The sequence below is a fragment of the Ambystoma mexicanum genome, chromosome 3p (genome assembly GCF_040938575.1).
Source record: "Ambystoma mexicanum isolate Mex_15411 chromosome 3p, UKY_AmexF1_1, whole genome shotgun sequence".
NCBI lineage: Eukaryota > Metazoa > Chordata > Amphibia > Caudata > Ambystomatidae > Ambystoma > Ambystoma mexicanum.
In genome coordinates this window covers 893,549,918-893,572,241 of record NC_090925.1, presented here as the reverse complement: position 1 = coordinate 893,572,241, position 22,324 = coordinate 893,549,918, and the positions used below count along the sequence as shown (strand labels likewise).

Genomic DNA, 22,324 nt, shown 5'->3' with positions numbered 1-22,324 from the left:
AGCCGGGGTTGCTACAGGAAGGGCAGTATTTTTTGGTTAACGACTTGTTAACAGCCGGAAGAGATTCCAGGGACTGCCAAGCAGCCGCCACCCTTTTCTGTAATGTCTGATGAAAAGGTAACACCGGGTCAGAGGAAGGACCTTGATCTAAAATGTCTGTTAGATCATCTTGTACAAAATCTTCAGGAGGACTGGGCCAGCCCAGATACTCTGTGACCCTAGCCATGAGCCTCCAGTAAGACGACTCAGCATGAGCCCCAGGCTCAGGCCTGCCAAATTCCACTTCGGGAGAAGTGTCCAAACCACTGGCATCATGAAGAGTTTGTCTCAACTCTTCCAACTGGCTGTCGCCTGAAAAGACAGGAGCTACATCAGGCTCAACAGGAACCAGATCGAAGTCTGACCTCTTCTCCTCCTCCTCATCTATGTCAACCAGAGGGAGGTAAAAACCCTGCCTCGGGACAGAAGAGGGTCTGGAGTCCACCAGAGACCGCACAGACTTCGAATAAGCCTTCCTCGGAGGATCCACAGCATCAGGGATCTCCATCTGTAAATTTCAGGCAAAAATACCCGAAGGCGTTGAGGGCGGTGAAGGCTTCAGCGTCGAGGGTGCCGCCGGCTTCGGTGTCGACATCGAGAACGGCGCCAAGGGCTGGTACGAAGGCACAGCTTCGACGCCGGTATCCGACGGACACGGCGCCGATGGAGTTGACGCCGTCCTTGAGCCCTTGCCAGGTTTCTGCGGTCTCGCTGGAGACGAGGACCGAGACCTGGAAGCACATCTCTTGCGACTATCCCGAGCCTTGTCCGAACGGGACCTTGAAGATTCCCAATGAGAGTTGCGTCGAATACCCGAGCCCAAAGGCGTGCGAGCCACGGTACGAGACCATTCCTTGCCAGCTTCATCAGAAGGCGCGGACGAAACTGTGCCCTGCGATTGAAAAATCGCCAACATATTCTCCCGAAAAGCAGCCCATTCCTCTGGAGTTGAGGACTTGGTCGGACAAGTCACTTTCCTCACGGCACAATCCTCCGAGGAGGACGGGGAAGTTGACCGGTGATGACGCTTCCTAGAATGCCGAGACTAGGACGATGAATGGCAGGAACTACTCCGGGACCGAGATCAGAGAATCATCCCTCGAGTCATCAGTGGACATACCCTTGGACTTAGATTTACAGGACTTACTGGGTTTAGAACCCCTACCTACCTGAAGCTTTCCCTTAGGCTCCCGCAAGGCCTTAGCAGTCAGCGACTGGCATTTGGAACAGTCTTCGGTGTCGTGACTCTCGCCCAAGGAGCACAAACAAATTTGATAAAGTTCGATTACCAGCATTTTAGACTTGCAGTCATGGCAAGTCTTGAAGCCAGACTGCGGAGTCGGATGGGTCGAAGAAGAAGACATCTTCACAAGGTAATACACGAGGTGCACTGAGTCTCCGAAGCAAACACGTTTGCGGAAAAAATGAACTGAGGCTATGGGTGCTGTGCGTCCTATTTACAACATCCAGTGACGTCGCCCTCGACAAAGGCCTTCAAGGGACATCAATCCGACGCCATCAACGCAGGACGCCCTCTGACGAAAAAGTTTCCGAACTACACAGCTGTGGATATTACATGTCAAAGATGTGGAATACGTTGGAGTACACAATCCATTCAAAATACGGCTCTTCAACTGAAACGAATCCTTGACAAAGGTGTTGAGTCTGCTGAAACAATGCAAATGTGCCACAAACACTAATAAATCACCAAGCATGGACGCCACTCCACCTTTAAAGCAACACATCTCAAAGCTATATCTACCAATGTTTAAACCACATCCACTGCAAAGCAAGCGACCCACAAGGTCTTGCAAACTATATGTAGATTCATACTGTTGCCTCTCCGCATCAACCCCAATCCGATGCATCAACAACTATCACCTTAACTCTGGCGCTTCCTTATAGACAAAAGCCCAGAGCATTTTTGCCCACACCCAAACAGCAGATTCCATATTCGGCAGACAAGTAACGGGTTCTTCCAAACTTCACTCACCAACAGGACAGCCTTTCCGGTCTTCAGCTTTCCCAGTATCTCGCCAACACATTGTGCTCCAACATTTTATTTTGTTGTCACTAAGCCACAAGCAGCTAGGCAAACATTATTGGAAGAAGAGTGTTATACAAGATGACATCATCTTTACCCAAGTCGCTGACTTAAAGTATTGCCATACTGTTCTTTTAGCCTTATGATGGTGAGCCTCTTTTAGACCTTCAATTTCAGACTGGTGACCAACTCGGTAGTTGGGGTTTATTTTATTCATTTTTACATTGATAAAGTGCACTAAACCCGCAGGCATCAATGCACTGTTACAACCATCCCGTTTGTACCTGATTGTTGGGAGTGATTTTCAGAATCAGCCCTGTGGGAGGCTACTGTGAGGCAAACCAAGGTGATAAGCAGGGGCTTTTCACACATGGCCTTAGCAAACGCCCTCAAGGTAGCATAGGCAGACTTTGGAGATCAGAGGCTAGTATTTAAGTACAATACAAAACACAGAAAGTTCCAAGTAATTAAATTCCACACATGTATAAAAGTGCGCTATTTATTTTTGAGAATGTGAATGTCTACTGGAACGTGTAATGGGATAGGTGTCACTTACTTTAATAATGCTGCAAGTAACAAGTACGAAATTCCATAAGGGCCTTTGAGTGAAAGTCTGTAAACAGGTTCTTTGGGGATGCCTCAGTGGTTGACAAGATGGTTCAAGCAATACAGTGGCTGGTCAGCTTACTGACAATGCAGGAAACCATGATTCTCAGAACTTCATATACAGTGCGAGCTTCTACAGTGAGCTGACGAGCCACTGAATTACTTGAATCGTCTTGTCAACCATAATAATTATTTGAATAGCCTTGAGAATGTGGTTTTGACACAAAACACTGTCCAATTGTTGGCTTTCATTGTCATGTTATTTCATGGTTTAATTACCAATACATTTCTAACATTTAAACAGTTCCTAACATATTTTCTTAAGACTTCACTATTTATTTGTTAATTCGAGCAGACAGTTAATTCCCTTTGTAAACATCTATAGTTTCTTGACACAGGGCTTAGTGACCTAAGGGATAGGTTTTGCAGCATACCACTTTACCCCGATAGGTCTAGCAGCATGAATCTCACCCATTAAATAACACGTTTTGTAGAACCTGATCAAATGGAGAGGCCTGATTTGTTATCATTAGAGAATTGTTACTCTTTGTTACAGAACCATTACCCATTATTACCCATTTAGGAATCCAGTATCCTTTTTAGTTATCCATCATCTGATTAGTACTGATTAGGAGTACATGAAATAGTAACATTCTACTATTCACATTATTACCATGCATTTGAAGAGAGAAATAGGCCCTGTTATATGAAGGGTTTGTTTAGTTATGTTATTTCCGTATGTGTTGAAAGAGATGCTTTTTGAATTATGTATTATGCCATTTATGTAGTGCTTAGGCTGAGAGAAACGTGCTAGGCACTACAGAGAATAGAATGACACTGTCATATTTGAAATGCCATGTAGAGCCATTTAGAGACACATTGTTATATTTGTAGAGACACATGTAGAGATGATGTTATGTATTATGTATGCACGTAGAGAGACACGTATGCATTGCACTTAGAATATGTGATATGTTTGCATTATGTAGTGCTTGGGTTTGTGAGAGAAGAACAAGTTACTCTCTTACCTGGTAACGTTCTTAAAATGGGATGGTCCGACGACGTATTCCATATCTATGACAGTAAACACTGCAGCGCAGCTGTGGTGATTACTGTCATAGATATGGAATACGTCGGAGGACCCAATCCCCTCGTAAGCGTAAATGCTAGAAAGAATTTAGCTGGCATTATAAAGCCATTCCACTGAATGGAGACACACAGAAGTTGTTTGCGCTGCTGACTGCGAAGTTGTTATGGTACACTGTGAAGAAGGAATTCGTAAACAGTTTGGTTGATAAGAGGTCGCCTTTGCCTTAGTAGAGAGAGGGCCTGGTTTATCAGCATGGCTTGGGCTGGTGTGCCGCAGAGACAGAAAAGGTGGGGGCCAGGCAGCAGGAGTGCTTTTGGATGGAGAATGGGAGAGGTGCTCTTGCAGGGAGAGCCTTGCATACAGACATGTACGAGAGGGATAGAGAATGGATGTGAATGGAGAAATATATAGATGGATAGATGGTGTTTTGCACCGCAGGCAGACAGAAGGCCATGCTAGTAGATATGATGGCAAATGTCACAGTGACACAGAACACGCAGTGATGACAGAACACAAAGTGAAAGTACATGCAAACACAGACTTTCAGGCATTGCTCATATTATATTTAGAAACGCTGACAGAGACAGAGAGGCATTTATGTGTACGTCATTGAATAGTATAACCAGAGGTATGCTGCTCTCTGAGAGTTTGTTTGAGCTGGTTCTAGATGGTGCTAGATGTTGATGGAGTTCGATGATAGAGAAGCGTTTTGGTGTGGCAGTAATGCAGCCTTGGCAGGCCAGCTTGGGAGAGACTGAAAGCTTGGCAAAGGCTTGAGGCAGTTCGAGTGACACTGACTGGCTCGTTGCAGAGTGAGCGGGAGAGGAGAGAAAGAGCAACACTGAGAACAGGAGAAGGGGAGTATTGCTGAAAAAGACACTTGCATGGGGGAATTAAAACAGACACTCACACAAAGAGCTTTGTGTTCGGGAAAGGGGAAATCAGACAGGGATTGTGCCTAGAGGGAGAGAGAGTGTGGAATGGAGAGGAATGCTGAATGCTGACGCTTGCATTAGGCTACATTAGAATCACAGGCTTGTATTAGAAGCCTGTAAGGCTTATAGTTATTGCATGGTAGATTTGCACCAAAAGCATAAAAGGTGCAAATTAGATATTTGCATAGTTTTAGTATTGTTTGCATCATGCTTTGCTGTGTATAAATAAATGTATTCTATTGTTCTAATTGAATCGATTCATGTGTTTTCTTTGTGTCTTATGTTATTGTGTCAATAGGAGTAAGATAGTAAGATAGGAGTAATCTAGGACTAACAGTGCACAAATGCCCTGAGATATGAAAGCAGGGGGGGCATAGTGATCCACAACCCGCTAGGAGATTGTCCTAGATTGTCAAAGACCAATGCATGGTCTCCCACACGGGGCTAGACCATGGTAGGATTTGTTTTAGGACTCACAGTTTTGCGCTGGGAAAAAGAATCTCTTCCTACAATTGCAATCCTATTTACATGCACGTAAAAAAAGGATTACTATGCACTACAAATATCTCTCTTCTGAGAAATGAAGCCCTTCATCCCAGAAAACTTTAGACCTGCTGTCCAAGCCTTCGTCCACTCCACCTGGATGGTGGCATTGACCTTTTGGAAAGCCTTCCAATGACTACCTTGGCACACCTGAGATGTGTCCTGCATGCTGCAACATGACCCAAAGGACTCCACAAATTCAACCACATCACCACGACCCTCATCAAACAGTACTGGCTCCAGCTGCAAGCCCATATTATCTTCAAATCCTGTTGCTTCATTTACAAGGCTGTTACCCTGAAGTTCCCAAGCTACCTTCACTGAGAAACTATATCTCTGGAGGCCTACGATCCACCAGAAGGACATGTGCAGAATTGAACTCCACCAGTGCAGGAAGGAAAGAACTAGAAGACAGACCTCAATCTAAGCCCCAAGACTCAGACTTCCCCCCCCATCAACATCAGGCTCCCTCTCTCTCGCCGCCTCTGCAGTTCAGGAAGGAGCTCAAGATCCTCCTCTTCAAGGAATGGCTCCTCACTAGCAAGTAGGTCCACACATCCTCCACTCCCCACCCTACCTGAAACTGGGTGATCTGATCCCCACCTCTCCTGGTTGCTCCTAGATCCCTTGCTGACAAACTGCACGCTCTCCCCCTGTCCACTATGATTGTAAAGCGCTCTTGCTTCCTGAAGGTAGGTCCACGCTGAATAAATACAATATTCAAAATAATGTATATCCTCGGTAGGAGGACGCGATCTGGAGGAGCTCCCGAGATCCTGAAATGATCCTGGCGAAATAGTACATAACAACGTGCCTATGATTGCTGAAAACACACATGTCGGTGTGTGAACGGACTGACTGCGCTTGGTGAACTTTTGGAATGTGTGGGAGAAATGGCGGTGGAGTTTTGTGTGAAAAAGATAAGGAGCGCCGGAGACTGAAGATGAAACAAAATGGCTGATCAACGACTGGAACAAAGGAAGGAGCAGGCCGCACGGTGGTCGGGCGACAGGAGCAGACTGTGTGCATATTTGTAACTTGTGTGGAACGCAGGTCCCCTATGTTGGGATACTAACGCGAATCCTATTGCTCCCAATGGCAATCCCGTATCGAAGAATGATGGCGGCTTTGACGTTGAGATCCCATCTATATTTTGTTTTAACACTATGTCATCACCTAAGGAAGAACACTGCTCTTCTCACAATGTTATTACTGACTAAGGTGAAGGTTCACGTGTAAATGATGATGTGGATTCAAGTATGAATTCAGATGAAATGTTCAATGCCCTTGAAAATTTGCTCACGATTATACTTGAAAAATGTGCACACTTAGAAACTAAAATCGATGTCCAATCCCTACTAATTCACTCCTCATTGAAAGAGCATCGTTGTGAAGTCTGTGCAAGTAAGTGTAGTACTTCTCCCACAAAAACCCTGCCTGAAGTACAAGTTAAGAGAAACGTTAAAGGTCAATGTGCGACTGTCGTGAAAAAGACTACCCTGTTCAAAAGGAAACCTAGTACCGTCCACCAGGCCATTATGTACAGTAAGCGTATTGTTAAAAAGCACAAACACCAAGCAATCGGATTAGCTGATGGATTACCAAATGCCATCCCTGTGATTGGGTCAGAAGTTCCCATTGTAGAAGAAGCAGTGAATATCGGTGACCAAGTAATTGATATTACTCGGGTCAATGAGTTGCCCTCAAATAATATCCAGATTGTTCCAAAATCTAATTGTGTGCTGGTAGAATCCTTGCAGTCTTCTGTAATGGCAATTGAGCCATTAACAAGGCCGCCAAAGGCAACAGGACCTACCAATATTCCCGTGATATCTAATCAATCCACATTACCCGATGCCTGGGTTTTAAAAAACACTGTAGATGCCTCTTTATCCAATGCAAACATTGGCAGTGGTAGGGATGGTACTGGAAGGCCATCAGCTCTTCAAATTACGTTAGTTCATACGGAAAAGTGCCCTTACCCTCTGAACCGTGCTGCAGTACTGAGCTTATTCAAAACCATTGTTCCATTAAGGGTTATCACCTCCAGTGATATCCATCTGGTTGATCAACTTGAACTTCCGAATCAATACATTACAAATGTGTGTTTTGAAACTGAAGCTACGCTGAACTATATCATGGGTTTTGAAGTTGAGCTATTGCGTCTTGGCTATGCTATCCATAAAGTATTTATACCTACTGTAAAAACGGGTAATCGCACTGTAGATCAGAGGCCTAACATTACTATCCCATTTGTTCCTATTGCCAACTCACAAGCAAGTGCGGTATATGAGAAACGTCCGCCTATTCAAGGCACTAATACTGTGACAAACAATACTGATGCCATCCCTGAAGGTTATTGGCAATGGTTGCCTCTGAGTTTCAAGCCCCACTTTGCTGAATCTCGCAAATGACCAGATTCATTGCAGTTGCTCTACTCCTGGAATACCCGTGGGCACACGCATTTGTTCCAGGACGAGGGCTTGATCGAATGTATGGCACTCTTCAACATCATTGCACTTCAGGAAACATGGTTGACTGTGGAAATACAGATAGATGATAGGAACACCGTTCATCAACTTGCCTCTAAGGGCCCCCTTGGCCGTCCAAAAGGTGGGTTGTTGATATCTGTGCAATCACCATGGATGATAACGAAACTCACACTATCAGCTGAGCATGTATTAGTAGCTAAAATAAGTTGGCTGTCGGTCGCTCTAATTGTCATCAACATATATGATCCTCCTAATATGGCTAATACGGCAAAGAACATTATGACGGTTGATACTGTGTTGAAACTATACAACCATCGCTACCCTTTATGGCTTCTGGGTGATTTGAATGCTAAAAATGGAGATTACTGCCAATCGGACGAGCTGTTGAGCGTCTCGCCTAAATCTAAAATTCACCCGGTGTCCAATAGACAAGGCAAAAAATGGTTAAATGTAATATAGACTCATAATCTTGTGAAACTTAATGGCCTAACTCCCAGTGATGTGCCTATGAACTACACTAGGGTGGAGGGTAGATCTGCAGCCACACCTGATTATATTTTTACCAATCAGTATGGTTTTCACTTCGTTATTGATTTGGGTGTTGCTGAGAGAGATGAGAGCGACCACCTACCCCTGTGTTTATTATTTGCTACTCCAGGAAAAGAAGTAGAGAGCCATGACTATGATGAAAATGGGATGCTTAGCATCAATGAAGGTAATAATAGAATTGTCTGGCACAGTCGTAATATTGAGCATGTATCCCAACTTGTATCTACTTTACTACCGGAATTTATTAAGGAGGGGGTGCCTGGCATGAATGCTGGTAATTTAATCTTGCAAAACTTTACTGAGCTTATGCATAATATACAGAAACAAGTGGGTGACCGTAGAAAATACAAATCATCTGGTGAACGCTCTAATATGGTTATTCCGCGTAGGCCTGGGAATGACAAAAAGATTAATGAAGCAAAACAGAACCTACGTAAGGAAATTTGCGATGTAGTAAGAAACAATGATTCTCTGTTGACAGAGTTTGCGGTTGCATGCCATATTCAAATTTTTAAAAAGAACTATAAAGATTGGCTTAAAATGCACAAACGCGAATGTGAAACCAACTTGTGGAAAAAAATTGCACTGGTCGCCCTGTCTAACAACAAACAAGGTATCTGGCACCTGCTCAGGAAACACAAAAAACGTGATTTGACAATCAATTGTATTACTGAAAAAGTATGGGCCCATTATATAAATGGTACACTGGGTAAAGTCGAATTAGATGCTAATATTTCTCTACCACCTGAAGTTATATGGGATTGTCAATCTTCCGAACTCGACATGGTCAAGAATATTGAAAATCTTAAGAATTCCCGGGCAGCTGGACCTGATGGGGTCTGTAATTTAGTTCTGAAAAAGCAGCCTGAGTTGTGGGGTGCTGCACTTATGCTATTATTCAAAATAATAGGGAAGCTTGGTGCAATACCTCCATCATGGAAGACAAGCACATTCTAACGGTGCACAAAAAAGGGTCATGGGACAACCCGGCAAACTTTAGAATGTTGGCTATGTTAGATGTTTCTTCTAAGATCTTTACTAAGATATTGCTCCAGGAACTTAATGTATGGATTAGTGAACACAATATTCTTCCCTCCAACCAAATTGGCTACCGTGCCAAATCAAGCACCACACACAATCTGCTACTACTCACATCATCGATTGAGCATACCTGGAGTACACGCAATCTTAATGTCTATTGCGCATACATCGACTTCTCTGCGGCATTTGATACTATTCTTAGAAATAGACTTTGGAAAAAACTCAGCTCATGGGGGATCCCACAAGGTCTCCTAAAGATGCTTATGTTACTACATTCAGAGACCTCTGTACGCATAAGACTTAACGCGGCTGGTAAACTTTCTAAACCCATGGCCACTAGTTGTGGTGTGAAGCAAGGCTGTATGATCGCTGCCATCCTGTTCAACCTTTATCTGTCAGATATGATGAAAGCATTTCTTATCCCAGAGGCTAACCCGTGAGAGTTAATGGTGCGACTATTGGTTGGCTTGCCTATGCTGACGACCTGCTGTTACTGGATTATACTCCGGCGGGTCTTCAACATATGCTCGACTCCCTGGTCACTTATTCCTCTGAAAATGGATTGACCATTAATATTGACAAGAGTAAGATAATGGTCTTTTCAAATAAACGTAGAACTAAGAAACACTTGTGGAACCTAACCCTTAAAAAAGTTGAACAGGTAAAATCCTACAAATATTTGGGTGTTATTATTGATGAAAGGTTGAATTGGGATGAACAGTGGTCTACAATCAAAAGCCGTTGCACCGTGGCCGCAAATGCTCTGAGTGTATTCATTGGTAGAAATAGTTGTTTTTCTGCCATTGCAGTTCTTAATATCTACTTGTCAAAAATCAGATCAATGCTCCTCTATGCTGTTGAAATATGGGGTCACAAGTTTGTCAAACGTGGCGTGGTTTTTGAATCCAAACTTTTAAGAAAACTCTTGCGTCTACCCCGAAATTAGAGTGTTGAATACCTATACTTGGAATTTAGCATCAGAAGTTATTTGTATGCATATATTTGTCAATGCGTTTTGTCGTATGAGAAAGCTGTGACACTTTCCACTGATACAATTTTTGTCCAATATGTTAAAGCCTACCTTAGTCTTGAAGGTAATGTGCTGATTGGTACAATTGGTATTATCCAAAGGCTCCATCGCATATGGTCTAATGGGTCTGTCCCAGGAGCTATGTCTCTACTAGCCTTCAAAATGAGACTTAAGAAAAAAGTCCATGATTACTGCCATGAACTTAATATGGTAAATTTAGCATCTAAAAGGTTTAGTGGCTGGTTTTTAGATGAGTATTTGAGTAGAGTTTCGTCTCCTCAATACATTATAGCCTATCCCAACACAGGTACTTTTCGCACTTACCTTATGATGAAATTCAACTCGACTGTTGCATTAGAGACAAATTGTGTCAAAATGGGGTCCCCACTTACGTCAAAGTATTGTCGTCTATGTGGAGTAAATATTGTTGAGTCCCTTCACCATCTTATTATGTGTTGTGAAAGCTTAAATGAACTACGAACCACGTGTTTTAAATCCTATAATAATGGCATTGCGTTGACTGATATATCCGATCAATGGATGCTTTTTATGAGAGGAAATGATATTAATCTGATATATTTTATTTTTGTTTTTTATCTGAAGATTGTGGCAATTTTAAAATGTATTGTATAGGATATATTGGAAATGTAATATGTTTTTAGATTTTGTGTATATATGTTGTCTGTTTGTGTGTTATACAAAGCCTATTGGCTAGATGTATATCTAATTAATAAATAAATACACTAACGCGAATCGGCCTGTATTTCTAGAATGTTCTACTGGCGTAGGCCTTTGGGCATGTGATAGAGGGCTGAGGCCGCACTACGACGCATCGAAGTAGCGAGACACTGTGCATGGAAAGCTCGGCGTGAGAAGCTCACAGAGTTTGTGGACTGTGCGTGTCCCCCCCACTCCGTGGAGCTGCCGGAGTGGGGCTTATGCGGCTACATGGGAAAGCACGACCCATGGTAGCGGACAGGTCTCGCCTGGGAGTGGCTCGAGAGTGGCCCCCTGGAACGTGCCCAGCGGCTGCCGAATCATGTCTAATAGAACCGTGAGACCGAAACCGAAGCAGCCCACGTTGGACGACTTCGCCAAGACGTCCCCTGGTCCGGAAAGTTTCAAGAGCAAGGATTAAGTCGCCTGCAGGCGGCATGCCTGTGACTGGCACTAACCAGGAGGTCCTGGCTGCGACTGGCCGTTACTGAGCTGAAAACGGCATTGGACCTTAAGGTCGGTGAGGTGCAGGAAGAGGTGAATTTACTTCGACAGGATGTCAGGTCTCTGGCGGAGCGCACTGAGACCCTCGAGAAAGAGGTTAGCCCGAACACCGCGGATTGTGCCTCCCATAAGGGCGAATTGCATGCCCTGGTGCAGAGAGTGGGCAACTTGGAGAACAGGGTGGAGGAGGCGGAAGGACACGCCTGACGGAATAACATTCGCATCGTGGGCCTGCCAGAAGGATCAGAGGGCCACGATCCCACGGAGGTCATCGAATCTATGCTGTTGCAGGAGATACCCAGAGGAGCTTTATCTCAGGGATTCGCAGTGGAACGTGCGCATAGAGCTCAAGGAAGCAGCCGCCGGGAAACCCACCTAGGCCAGTAATTGCCAAAATCCTTCATTACCGGGATCGGGAGAGGATACTAGAACACTTCCGCAAGGGTGGAACGATTAAACGAGGGGTGGCAAACATAACGGCCTACCCGGACTATACCCTGATTGTGCAGTGTAGCCGTATGAACTTTGGAACGGTAAAGCGGAGCTTGAGAGAGGCGGGCCATAAATACATGTTGCTGTATCCGGCGAAATTGAAAGTTTTTCATAAACACAGGACTTTGTTTTTTGACACTCCGGAGGACGCCATGGGATGGCTCGACGCGCAGGGATGCCCCCAGGAGCCTGACGTTCGGACGGGGAGAGGAGATGGAGGAGATAAGTAGTACACGAGGAGGGCGCTGCAAGATGGCGTGGAATAGGACTCTGGGACTTGATTATAGTCATTTGAGCGGCCTTAGGCAGAGAAGGCCAGACGGCAAAGGAAAATGTTATGAGCACTGTGACTATTGCTGTTTTTAGGGGAGCCTTGCAGAGCGGATCTCTTTACCCCACTTACTAACCTTAGTTGAGTGGCCATTAGGGCGACTTCACCCTACTGAGCTCTGGGCATTGGTTGGTGCTTGCAGGGCTAGATATGGGGGTGCCTGAGTTCCATGGATGGAACTGGGCAGCAGTTGGGGAGTATGGTGTTGGGGAAGGGATGGGTGGAGGGTGGTAAGGGAAGTGGGGAGTTTGGGGTGTGCATAGTTATGGGGAGTTCGAGTTTGTACATGAGGCTACAAGAAAGAGCTAGAGGGTTGTATCTGTATCGCTTGGGCAGGTGGGATTGGCTGCACGGAAGGGGGGAGGATACTTATGAGCTATGGGGGATCTTAAGATCGTAACGTGGAATGTGAGGGGACTCAATAGTTACTTAAAGAGGAACAAGGTCATGATGTATTTGAAAAGACAGAAGTTTGACATTGCACTGTTGTAGGAGATGCATCTGACGCGGGAAAAGTTGGAGCTGGTGGGGAAGAAGTGGTGAGGTATTGTAGTGGGTTCTCCATATTCTGCCTACGCTAGGGGAGTGTTGGTCTGGGTGGCACCGCATGTTCAGCTCCAACTTACACAGGAGGTGGTGGATACAGAGGGGAGGATGGTTATATTGAAGACCCTGGCGGAGAATAAAGAGGTGTGCATTGTAAATACGTATGCCCCCAATCAAAACACGGCGGCATATTTTAGGACTCTGTGTACCAACCTGGGTACGTGTGTGGGTGGGGCGGCTATTTGTGGGGGGGTGGATTTAATTGTGTGCTGAACCCCAGGGTAGACAGATCTGATAAGATTGATAGGCCCACCCCAGCAGCCAGGGCGTTGCAGACGCTGCTCGACTACTACGGGCTGGCAGATGTTTGGAGACAAACATCCTAATGGGGAGCAGTATTCGCATTACTCAGCCCCGCAACAACTGTATACGAGACTTGATTATTTTTTTGCCACGCCAGATGTGGTGGTAGAGACCACCCAAATAGAATACAAAGCGAGGGTCCTGTCGGACCACTCGCCTCTGGTCCTGGGGTGGCAGTACTGCCGCCCCAGGGCGCGGATACCGATGTGGCGCCTCCGGGCTGAGGCACTCAAGGATCCGGTCTTCAGAGAGGATATCAGAGATGAGATTATACATTATTTCAAGGAGAACACTGGCAGTGTGGACTCGGCAGGCACGCTCTGGGAAGCCTTTAAGGTGGTGTTGCGGGGTGCTGCCATCGATAAATCAAAAGGCCTGCAGGGTGGGTTCCTGACGGAGTTAGGGGGAGCTGAGGATGAACTGGAAAGGTAACTCAATAGTGGATGGGGGGATGTGGAGCTAGTACTTAAACTACAGCAGCGGTGTGCGGAACTTTGGGAAAGGCTCTGCAACCTTAACTATAAGAAGTATGTTGAGAGGCAGCATGCAGGTGGGGATAAAACGGGCCGCCTCTTAGCGTGGCTATACAAGAGTGAAACCCCTAGGCCCCCGATTAGGACGATAACCAGAGAGAATGGAGAGGTAGCTGACACCCAAGAAGGAGTCAATGAGGAATTCTTGGATTATTACAGGGCACTATATGAGGACAAAGGGGGAGGGGGGCAGCCGAGAGGAGAAGGGAAACTTTAAGAGATATTGGATTACCTAAGATTAGTGCCGAAGAAAGAGAAGAGCTGGATGCACCGATTACTTTGGAGGAATTGGATGAGGTGGTGAGGCAGCTGCCCACCAGTAAGACCCCGGGAGCGGACGGACTTCCTAGCGAATTTTATAAAGCATATAGAGAGGAGGTACTCCCCCCCCCCCATGCTAGAAATGCTTAATGAATCGTTTGAGATGGGCCAGCTGGCGGAATCGCTTAGAGAAGCGATCATAATACCGCTCCCTAAACCCAACAAACCAGGGCATAGCTGTGGCTCCTACAGGTCCTTGTCAATGCTGAATCAGGGCGGCAAGATATTGACGGCGGTCCTGGCTAATAGATTGCGGAGAGTTATTAGTAAATTGATACATCCGTACCAAACACGTTATGTCCCCAACAGGAATATAACCCACAACCATAGGCGACTCCACCGGGTGGTCGAATGGGGGAGCAAGAGCGAGGGTGAAATGGTGGTTGTGTCCTTAGATGCAGTCAAAGCTTTCGATTCAGTCAGGTGGTCGTGGTTGCTGGAGGCCCTGAGGGAGTATGGGATGGGGCCGGGCTACATTAGGTGGGCGAAGTTGCTGTACAGTGAGCCGCTAGCTAGGGTTCGTACAGGAGCGGTGATATCCGAGAGGTGGCAACTTAGCAGAGGCACCAGACAGGGGTGCCCCTGGTCCCCGATGTTATATATTCTGGCCCTGGAGCCCCTGGCAGTGTACCTTCGGCAACAATATGACATGATAGGCATCGAGGTAGGAGGTGAGAAACACCTAATATCCCTGTATGCTGACGATTTGTTATTATATTTGAAATATCCGGAGGAAAATCTTCAATATATTCTGGAGGTAATGAAAAGGTATGCGGAACTGTCTGGCATAGCGGTGAACCCCCAAAATTCGAGCATATTCCCATTGGGTAGCTACAGAGGAACCCTTTCGGAGCGGTTGCCAGTGTTACCGATACCATGGGCGGTTGGTTCCTTCCGCTACCTCGGAATAGATGTGTATCATACGGTAGGAGGAGGAACATTTGCATAACACCGAGGTGTCTGTGGGAAAAATCCGTATAAGCATGACTTTTTGTGAGAAGTTGCCGTTGGCAATGATGGGACGGGGGGCGATGCTTAAAATGGTGGTCCTGCCTAGGCTCTTACATTTTTTCAGCAATATTCCGTATATGATACCTAAGAAGTTTTTTGCCAAGCTGAATAGTATGTGCAGAGACTTCCTATGGCATGGCACCCGGAATAGAGTGGCGCTATGGAAGTTGCAGAATTTCCATGAGAGGGGGGGTATTAAGCTGCCTAATCTTGAGGCCTATTATGTAGCTGGTCAGTTGCAATATGTGGTCAAATGGCTCTCTGATGAGGCAACTCCTGAATTTAGGCTGTTTGGACAGGACTGCACTCCGTTTTACCTGAAGGAAATTATTTGGTTGCCTAGTTCAGAAATGAAGGAGCGATGTTGCTGGGGTGGAAGATGTGGCGTAGAGTATGTCGAATGATGGAGGACCCGTACCCGTGTTCCCCGCAGGTGCCGTTGGTTGCTTTGGCAGGGGAAGACAAGCAGCTAAGGATGATAATCAGGACCTACTGGGAGTCGGTCGGGCTGGTTACATTGGGGGATGTTTGGCAAAAGGGGACCATTAGGGATTTTGAAGGACTAGGGGAAGAGACGGGCTTGCATAGGGGCCAGTATGACACGTACCTAAGGCTGGTGCAGAATGTTTGTAAAATCTGGCCTGAGAGTGTATTGGCGGAGGGCCCAGACGCCACTATGGGGACAATATATGACATATCAGAAGGGGGGCATGAGATCTCTAGATTGTATGAGATGGTGATGACCCGGGTTGGGAAGGAGTTGACGCATTTGAGGTTGGATTGGGAAACAGAGGTGGGAGCACAGATGGAGGATGGGATATGGGAGCATGCTATGGGATACCACAAGAAGGTGTCAAGAAATGCTAGATTACAACAAATACAGTTGTATATAACGCACAGAGCTTATATGACCCCGATGAGAATATCTAAATTCGGAAATGCGGGACGACAAGCGTGCCCAAAATGTGACAAGGAAAATGCTGATATGAGACACATGTTTTGGTCTTGCCCAGTGATTGAGAGTTTCTGGGGAGAAGTGGCGCAAAAACTAATGGACAAAGGGGTCACGCTCATTATAGATACAGCCTGGGCCTGCCTGTTGGGAGGGTTTCCCAGACCACGGAAACTTAAACATGTTGGGAAATTGAAGGACTTGGCATATGTGCTCGCAAAACGGAGGATTGCCATGGGATGGAAGAAGTGTCATAAGCCACGGGTGGAGGTATGGTGGCGGGAATTACAGAAATGGGCGGAGGCTGAAACGGTGGTATGGCAGGAGGCATGTAACATGAGTGGGGAAGAAGAAGTGGGTACCCTGATGGCATGGAGCGTATTAATAGCAGGACTGTTTGGAACAATAACGAATTCTGCAGACTCAGAAGGAGGTGATACCCTGCCACACGTAGCAGATACGGAAAGTGAAGGACAAAAAAGCTCTTGAGGGAGGAGGGATTGGGGGAGCAGTGGTCTTGACGTTCATGTGATTGTTGCAAAAAGCGCTGCCAGTTTGGTTTGTGTTGTTTGTTTGTTTTAAAAATTAATAAAAACCGTTTTAAAAAAAAAAAGTATATATCCTCAAAAGTATACACTGGCCCAATAGCCTACACCTGAGAGGCTGCTTCTCGGATCTGCCTGGGACACCCATGGGCTGCCATAATGTAATTCAAGATTAATACTGCGGCCTCTTTTAATATGTGACCTGCTGGTTGCTTCTTTCTGTTTTATGCTGCTGTGTATTTCAATATAAAACCAATAAACAGAATTATACAAAAAAAAGTAGGCAGTAGCTATTGGCTAGTTATAATGGACTTTTGGGGCATAACAAATGGTGTACTGTGCATATGTGGAGAAATGAGGGGGCAAGTAACTTTCTGCCAGCTAGTTGATTGAAACTTGAAATGTGTACACACATACACACACAACGAACAAAATGGGTGTCATGGAAGTCACTTTACACTACTTAAGAGTCAAAAGCAATTCAACTATACTTCTACGGCAAGCACCTCACTTGAGCAGCCCAAACCTAAAAGGTAAGGAAGCTTCAATGTTTCAAAAGGTTCAAGTCACACTTAAGAACCTGGAAAGAGTTGCGGCGCCAGAGGGGTAAGTATCAAATCTCCCCTGCACAATTTAGGCTTTCGTCAAAAAGACGGTAAAATGCCTTTAAAAACACACTTGTCAAGAGAAAGATTTTAGAGCAAACCTAAGGGTATGCACCCAGTTCCACCACACTTGAGGTTACTCTGGCACAGAATCAAAGGCTAGCTCTCTACTGCCCACAGCCACGAAAGGGTATAAAACACGGTTTATGGTCATCAGCCTGTTCTAGGCACATCACAAAAGCATGCAAAAACATTGCCATACAAAAGGGATGCAAAGTACCTCTTAATGTTCCACTTAAGGTGGTGTATGTTAAAAACACAAAAACAGGAAAACATAAATGGGAGAAAAATGGTTAACCTTGCACTGGCAGAGAAACCAACATAAATGGGTCGAACAGGTAATTGAAGTAAAAAGGCTTTACATACCTCATACGTCAGCCTGGATTTCAAAACACAGATATGCTGGGGTCCCATTGAAATCAATGGTGGGAAAGCTACACAAATATTTGCCCCAACAATGAGGGTCTACTACCATTTCACCTTTGCTAGTTCTCTGCCTATACAATAGTGTATCGTCTCCTTCCTCGAGGATATTCCACTCCCTCTACAGACTTCCTTCCCTATATTTCTCCTCTTCCAAAAACTCTCGTCTCCATCTCCCTTTCCTATACAATCTTCCCTGTGTGCTCTTGCTCTACAAGTCTAGCTCTCCTTCACCCCTTTGGGCAACCACTGGGTAACAGTGGTTATCTAGTATTCTACAATCCGTCCCACCATCTTGAGCCTTTTAGACATTTTGCTCAACACTTTGGGTAATTGTTTCCTTAACTCATAGGGTCTCCCTCTCGTGACCTCCCTGGTCCCCCTTTTTCACTTTAATTATCACATTCAATATTCTCTAGTTGAACACTCCCATCCTCAGTACCTTACCCCCTCTCTGGCCCCTTCTCTCAGCCATTTGGTCAATCTCCTCCCGACCTTATGGGGTTTTTTCTCTGCAGCCTCCTGTATTTTTTACCCAGCCAGCTGGTTCTCCTAATTCCCTAACCAGTGGTCTGTCGTTCCCATGCACCCCGAGCTTCCCCTTCAGCCTCCTCTCCTCCATACCACAGCCTCCTTAGTCGCTGCTCCAGCATCTTGCTCGCCCCAGGCTTCATGTGATCTGCTCCAGTCTCCAGTCCCCAGTATCCTCTTTCTCCTCCTCTCCATCCAGCTCCAAATGAGTGCTTCCTCCCAACTTGCCCGCTTCATTCTGGCACAGGCCTGGCTTTTATAGGGCCTTGACCCAGACTTCAGTCTCTCTGGTCAAAGGGAGTCAGACACATTAGCTGCGATCATCTGTCAGGCTGCACCCATGGGAATGGCTTACAGCCAGGCCTGATGGGGGACTCTTGATTGGCTCACACCAGCCCTTGGACAGTCCTCTTTCTGTGCCTGCTACAACTTGGCCCTGCCATTCAGCCTTTCACTGAGGTAACTAAACTCGCATATTTTCGTGCTGTTGGACATCAACTGGCGTTTGGCTTCAATTTGAGATGTGGTACTTGGGGCTGGCTGGCTCTGACTGTAGGCCAATGCTCTCTGATGGTGAAACCCTAACCCGGTCCTCGGGTTGGACTCGCTTAGTCTACCTGTTCTTAACTGCATGGAGTGGAGGCCTTGTGCAGTGACTGGCTGTCTCTTGAATTCATTGCGCTAGTTAAAGGTCTCTTCTTTTTAAATGTGGGTGGATTCCTGCACCCACGTGTCCGAAGGTAGGCCTGAATGGGCTGCCCCCTACCCAGAACCGCCACTCGGACTCCTTTAAATGGCCAGGAGCATCTAAGGTGGCAATGTGACTAGCCCCTTCCTATCAATTGAAGCATAGTGGGGGTGCCCATTGGATCCTCCCAACGCGGGCACAGCATAAATTGAGCTTGGCACCACAGACGGCGCTTGAGGTTAAACAAGTGCTAAAACACTTTAGGAATTAGGCCCATTTTTATGAGTTTTACACAAAGATGTTGTTTCAATAATGTATTTCAATCTTGCCTAAATCAGTTTGATCTGTGTTGTGTGCTCAAGTTTACGTAAAAAGAAACCAATCAACCCACACTAGAATGAGCTAGTGAATGGTCTTTTTGTAAAAATCGCTAGTACTGCTAAATTTAGTTAGATAAACAAAGAATTACGAGAAAGGTGGGCAACAAACCAGAGACAGTTGGGGCTGCCAGAAGGGAGTCATTAATCTGCAGCAGAAACAATAACAGAACTTCCCAAGTCTCCCTCGCCATGATGGATGACTCGCGAGCTACTTTCTGGACAGTTCTCAAAACCTGCATACATAGCCGGATCTGACTTGGGCCCTGGTCCTGCCTACAAAACAAAATGGAAACAGAAAACAAACGTGTGAGCATGTGTCTGCTGGAAAGACTTTCTAGTTTTACAAAGTATTTTTAAAATTTTAACAGGGCAAAGACACCAACAGTTAACAGTCTAACTTTACATATCAAGAAGTGAAAGTGGATGGAGATGGAACAACTTCAAAGTGCATACACTCTTTCACATTGAGCTCCATTTAATCTGTGAAATTGTTCCCATACCATTTTAGCATTTTCCAAACTATCCCCATGGGCATATTTTCTGTACACAGTCCCTATATCATTCCCCAAATTTACATTCAAACTATTTTTCCAGTCTCATTCGGTACATAATGCGTGTACAATTCTATCAATCTAGGGTAAACTTTGTACCCGGCTTGCATATTCAGGGTCTCATTACAAAACATGATCTTGAGAAAAAGACAGCATCATGGGCTAAGTTTTCCTGCCCGTCCTTAGGAACAAAGCCACCATTGGTACAACTGATGTAACCGTACTAGTGCCCAAGAAGGGGTCCCAGTCACCCAGAATATGATCACGGCAGTGCTCCCCCATCAAATCCTCATGGCACAGATAACACACTAAATGCACATCCTTGCAGTTATTTTTCAATATTTCTTACCAACATACTGTGCTTGTAGCGGAAAATTGAGACCAACGCAAACCCGAGAGCGACCCACCTCAGTGAGTCTAACATGTTAACTTTTTATAGTTGCTATATTCGTTCTTGGTTGAGAGCCTGAGATGGAGTAACACCACACCTATGTTCATAGTGAAAAGAGCATTATGTCAGGTAACTTAATTTGATTTCATTTTCACACTGACAAACCAGCATGCAACAGATACTGGATGTTCCGTAGAGCTCCATAGAGTCAATAGATAAGCAGGGCTTTGAAGACCAAGTCTGACTTTGTGGACTGACTGGAACCATTTGTCAGTACTATATTTTTAGTAAAATAATGGCTTATTGTGCAACTGAACTAGGTTGCTGCTCCCACCAGCAAAAGCTATGAACAGTTTTTTGTCAGTAGGCACGTTTTGTTCACAGCAACTATTTTTCAGTACAGTTTCAGTAATGTGTTCCTTTCCAGTTTTAAAACACAAATTATTCAGTGGATTCTAACTAGGTATGCAAAATAAAGTACTGGTGTACGTCATTTCATGTCTTTATAAATTAAGTCACAAATAACTGACCCCTTCTGCCCGTTATGCTCTACATTAAAGAAACTTTATTCAAGAAATTTGTTTGATTCAAGCCTGGTATCTACAACATTTACTTACTCTTAATGCCTGGATTAAGCTTTCCCAGTCACGGTCAGTCAGAGTCAAAACTCTTGCTCAGTGGCTACATAGTGCATTTACTATTATGGTGGAAATTAATCTTTTATTTTTTCATAACAACATTTTATTGATTTTTGCAAAATAGTGTATTCAGTACAACAATGCAACAATTATCAGATATAACATCAATTGAAGTCTTTAGATGCTTTTATAGGCTGGGGGTGAGAGAGATGGCGGGATCCTGGCTGTAGCAGTTGGGTCATCTTGATCCCGGATGGTTGTCCGACTTGATTCTGGCATGTTTGGGGACATTCGGGGCTCAGTAGAGTGGGCTACATTGGAGCCACCTTGTGAGTGGGGGGTCTCCTGGTGAGGGCTGGGTATTTGGCCGCATAATCCAAGAATGGGTCCCATATATTCAGGGTTCTATTTAGGGAGTCTGAACGTATTGCTGTGATTTTTTCCGCAACTGCTATGTCCCAACATTTGGCCCACCATAGGGCAATCGAGGGGCCATTTTTGTCTTTCCATAGTCGGCCCATTGCAATTTTCGCGGCTAGTAGTAGGTGATTACATAGGTGAGGGATTTGGCCTGAGATCGGGAATGCGCCTTCTCCGGTTTCGCCTAGAAGGACTATTCCTGTGTCCCAAGGGATGGAGAGACCGTATATTTCTTTGATGTGCTTCAGCACTTCCCTCCAATTTACCTCTGCCTTTGGGCAGGCCCACACTATGTGGAATAGGGATCCGGGGACCGGGCAGCCGCGCCAGCATGTGTCGGGAATTTCAGGGTTGGCTTTATGGATTTGAGTAGGGGTGATATAGTATCGATAACACAGTTTATAACCCCCTTCCTTGTTCGTGACGCATTGCGAGCTTTTGTGCAATCTGGCCCAAATTTTCCCCCAGTCTTCTACTGCTATTTCCCGTCCAATGTCCTTTTCCCATTCTGTCATATATCTTTCTTTGTTGGATCAGATCTGTCTAGGAGCTGGTATATAGTGGAAATTCTGCCTCTGCTGGTCGGTGATGATAATGTGAGTTCCAGTACTGTTGGTTCTCTAGAACATTTGTCTCGAGTTCTCCTGTGGGACATCCAATGCTTGATTTGAGAGTAACGGAATCTTTCCCGCTCGCCCACTCCGAATTTTATTTTGCACCTCTCGAATGTGATGGGTGAGCCTTCTTCCAGGAAGTCGCCAGTTTTCGCCAGTCCCTCTGCTATCCAGGCCTGGAAAGCCCGTGGAGCGTTTCCTGGTGTGAATTCAGGGTTGTTCCAGATGGGGGTCATGGGACCGAGGGCGCCTCGTACTCCCCATTTCCGCGCTGCGGCTTTCCAGCATTGGGTCATGACCATCGTGGCCTATAGGGGCCCGGCATTTGCTTGTGGTTTT

General features: G+C 45.5%; 1 protein-coding gene across 6 annotated transcripts in view; it reads right to left on the bottom strand.

Annotated features, from left to right (window-relative positions):
* The window catches only part of RALGAPB (Ral GTPase activating protein non-catalytic subunit beta), a 2,501,232-nt gene that overhangs the window by 2,163,185 nt on the left and 315,723 nt on the right, over positions 1–22,324 (bottom strand). For all 6 annotated transcript variants that reach the window (XM_069652125.1, XM_069652127.1, XM_069652128.1 and 3 more), the window contains exon 6: positions 19,481–19,644. In XM_069652125.1, coding sequence (XP_069508226.1) covers positions 19,481–19,644 — 164 coding nt within the window. The remainder of the gene's footprint in view (positions 1–19,480; positions 19,645–22,324) is intronic.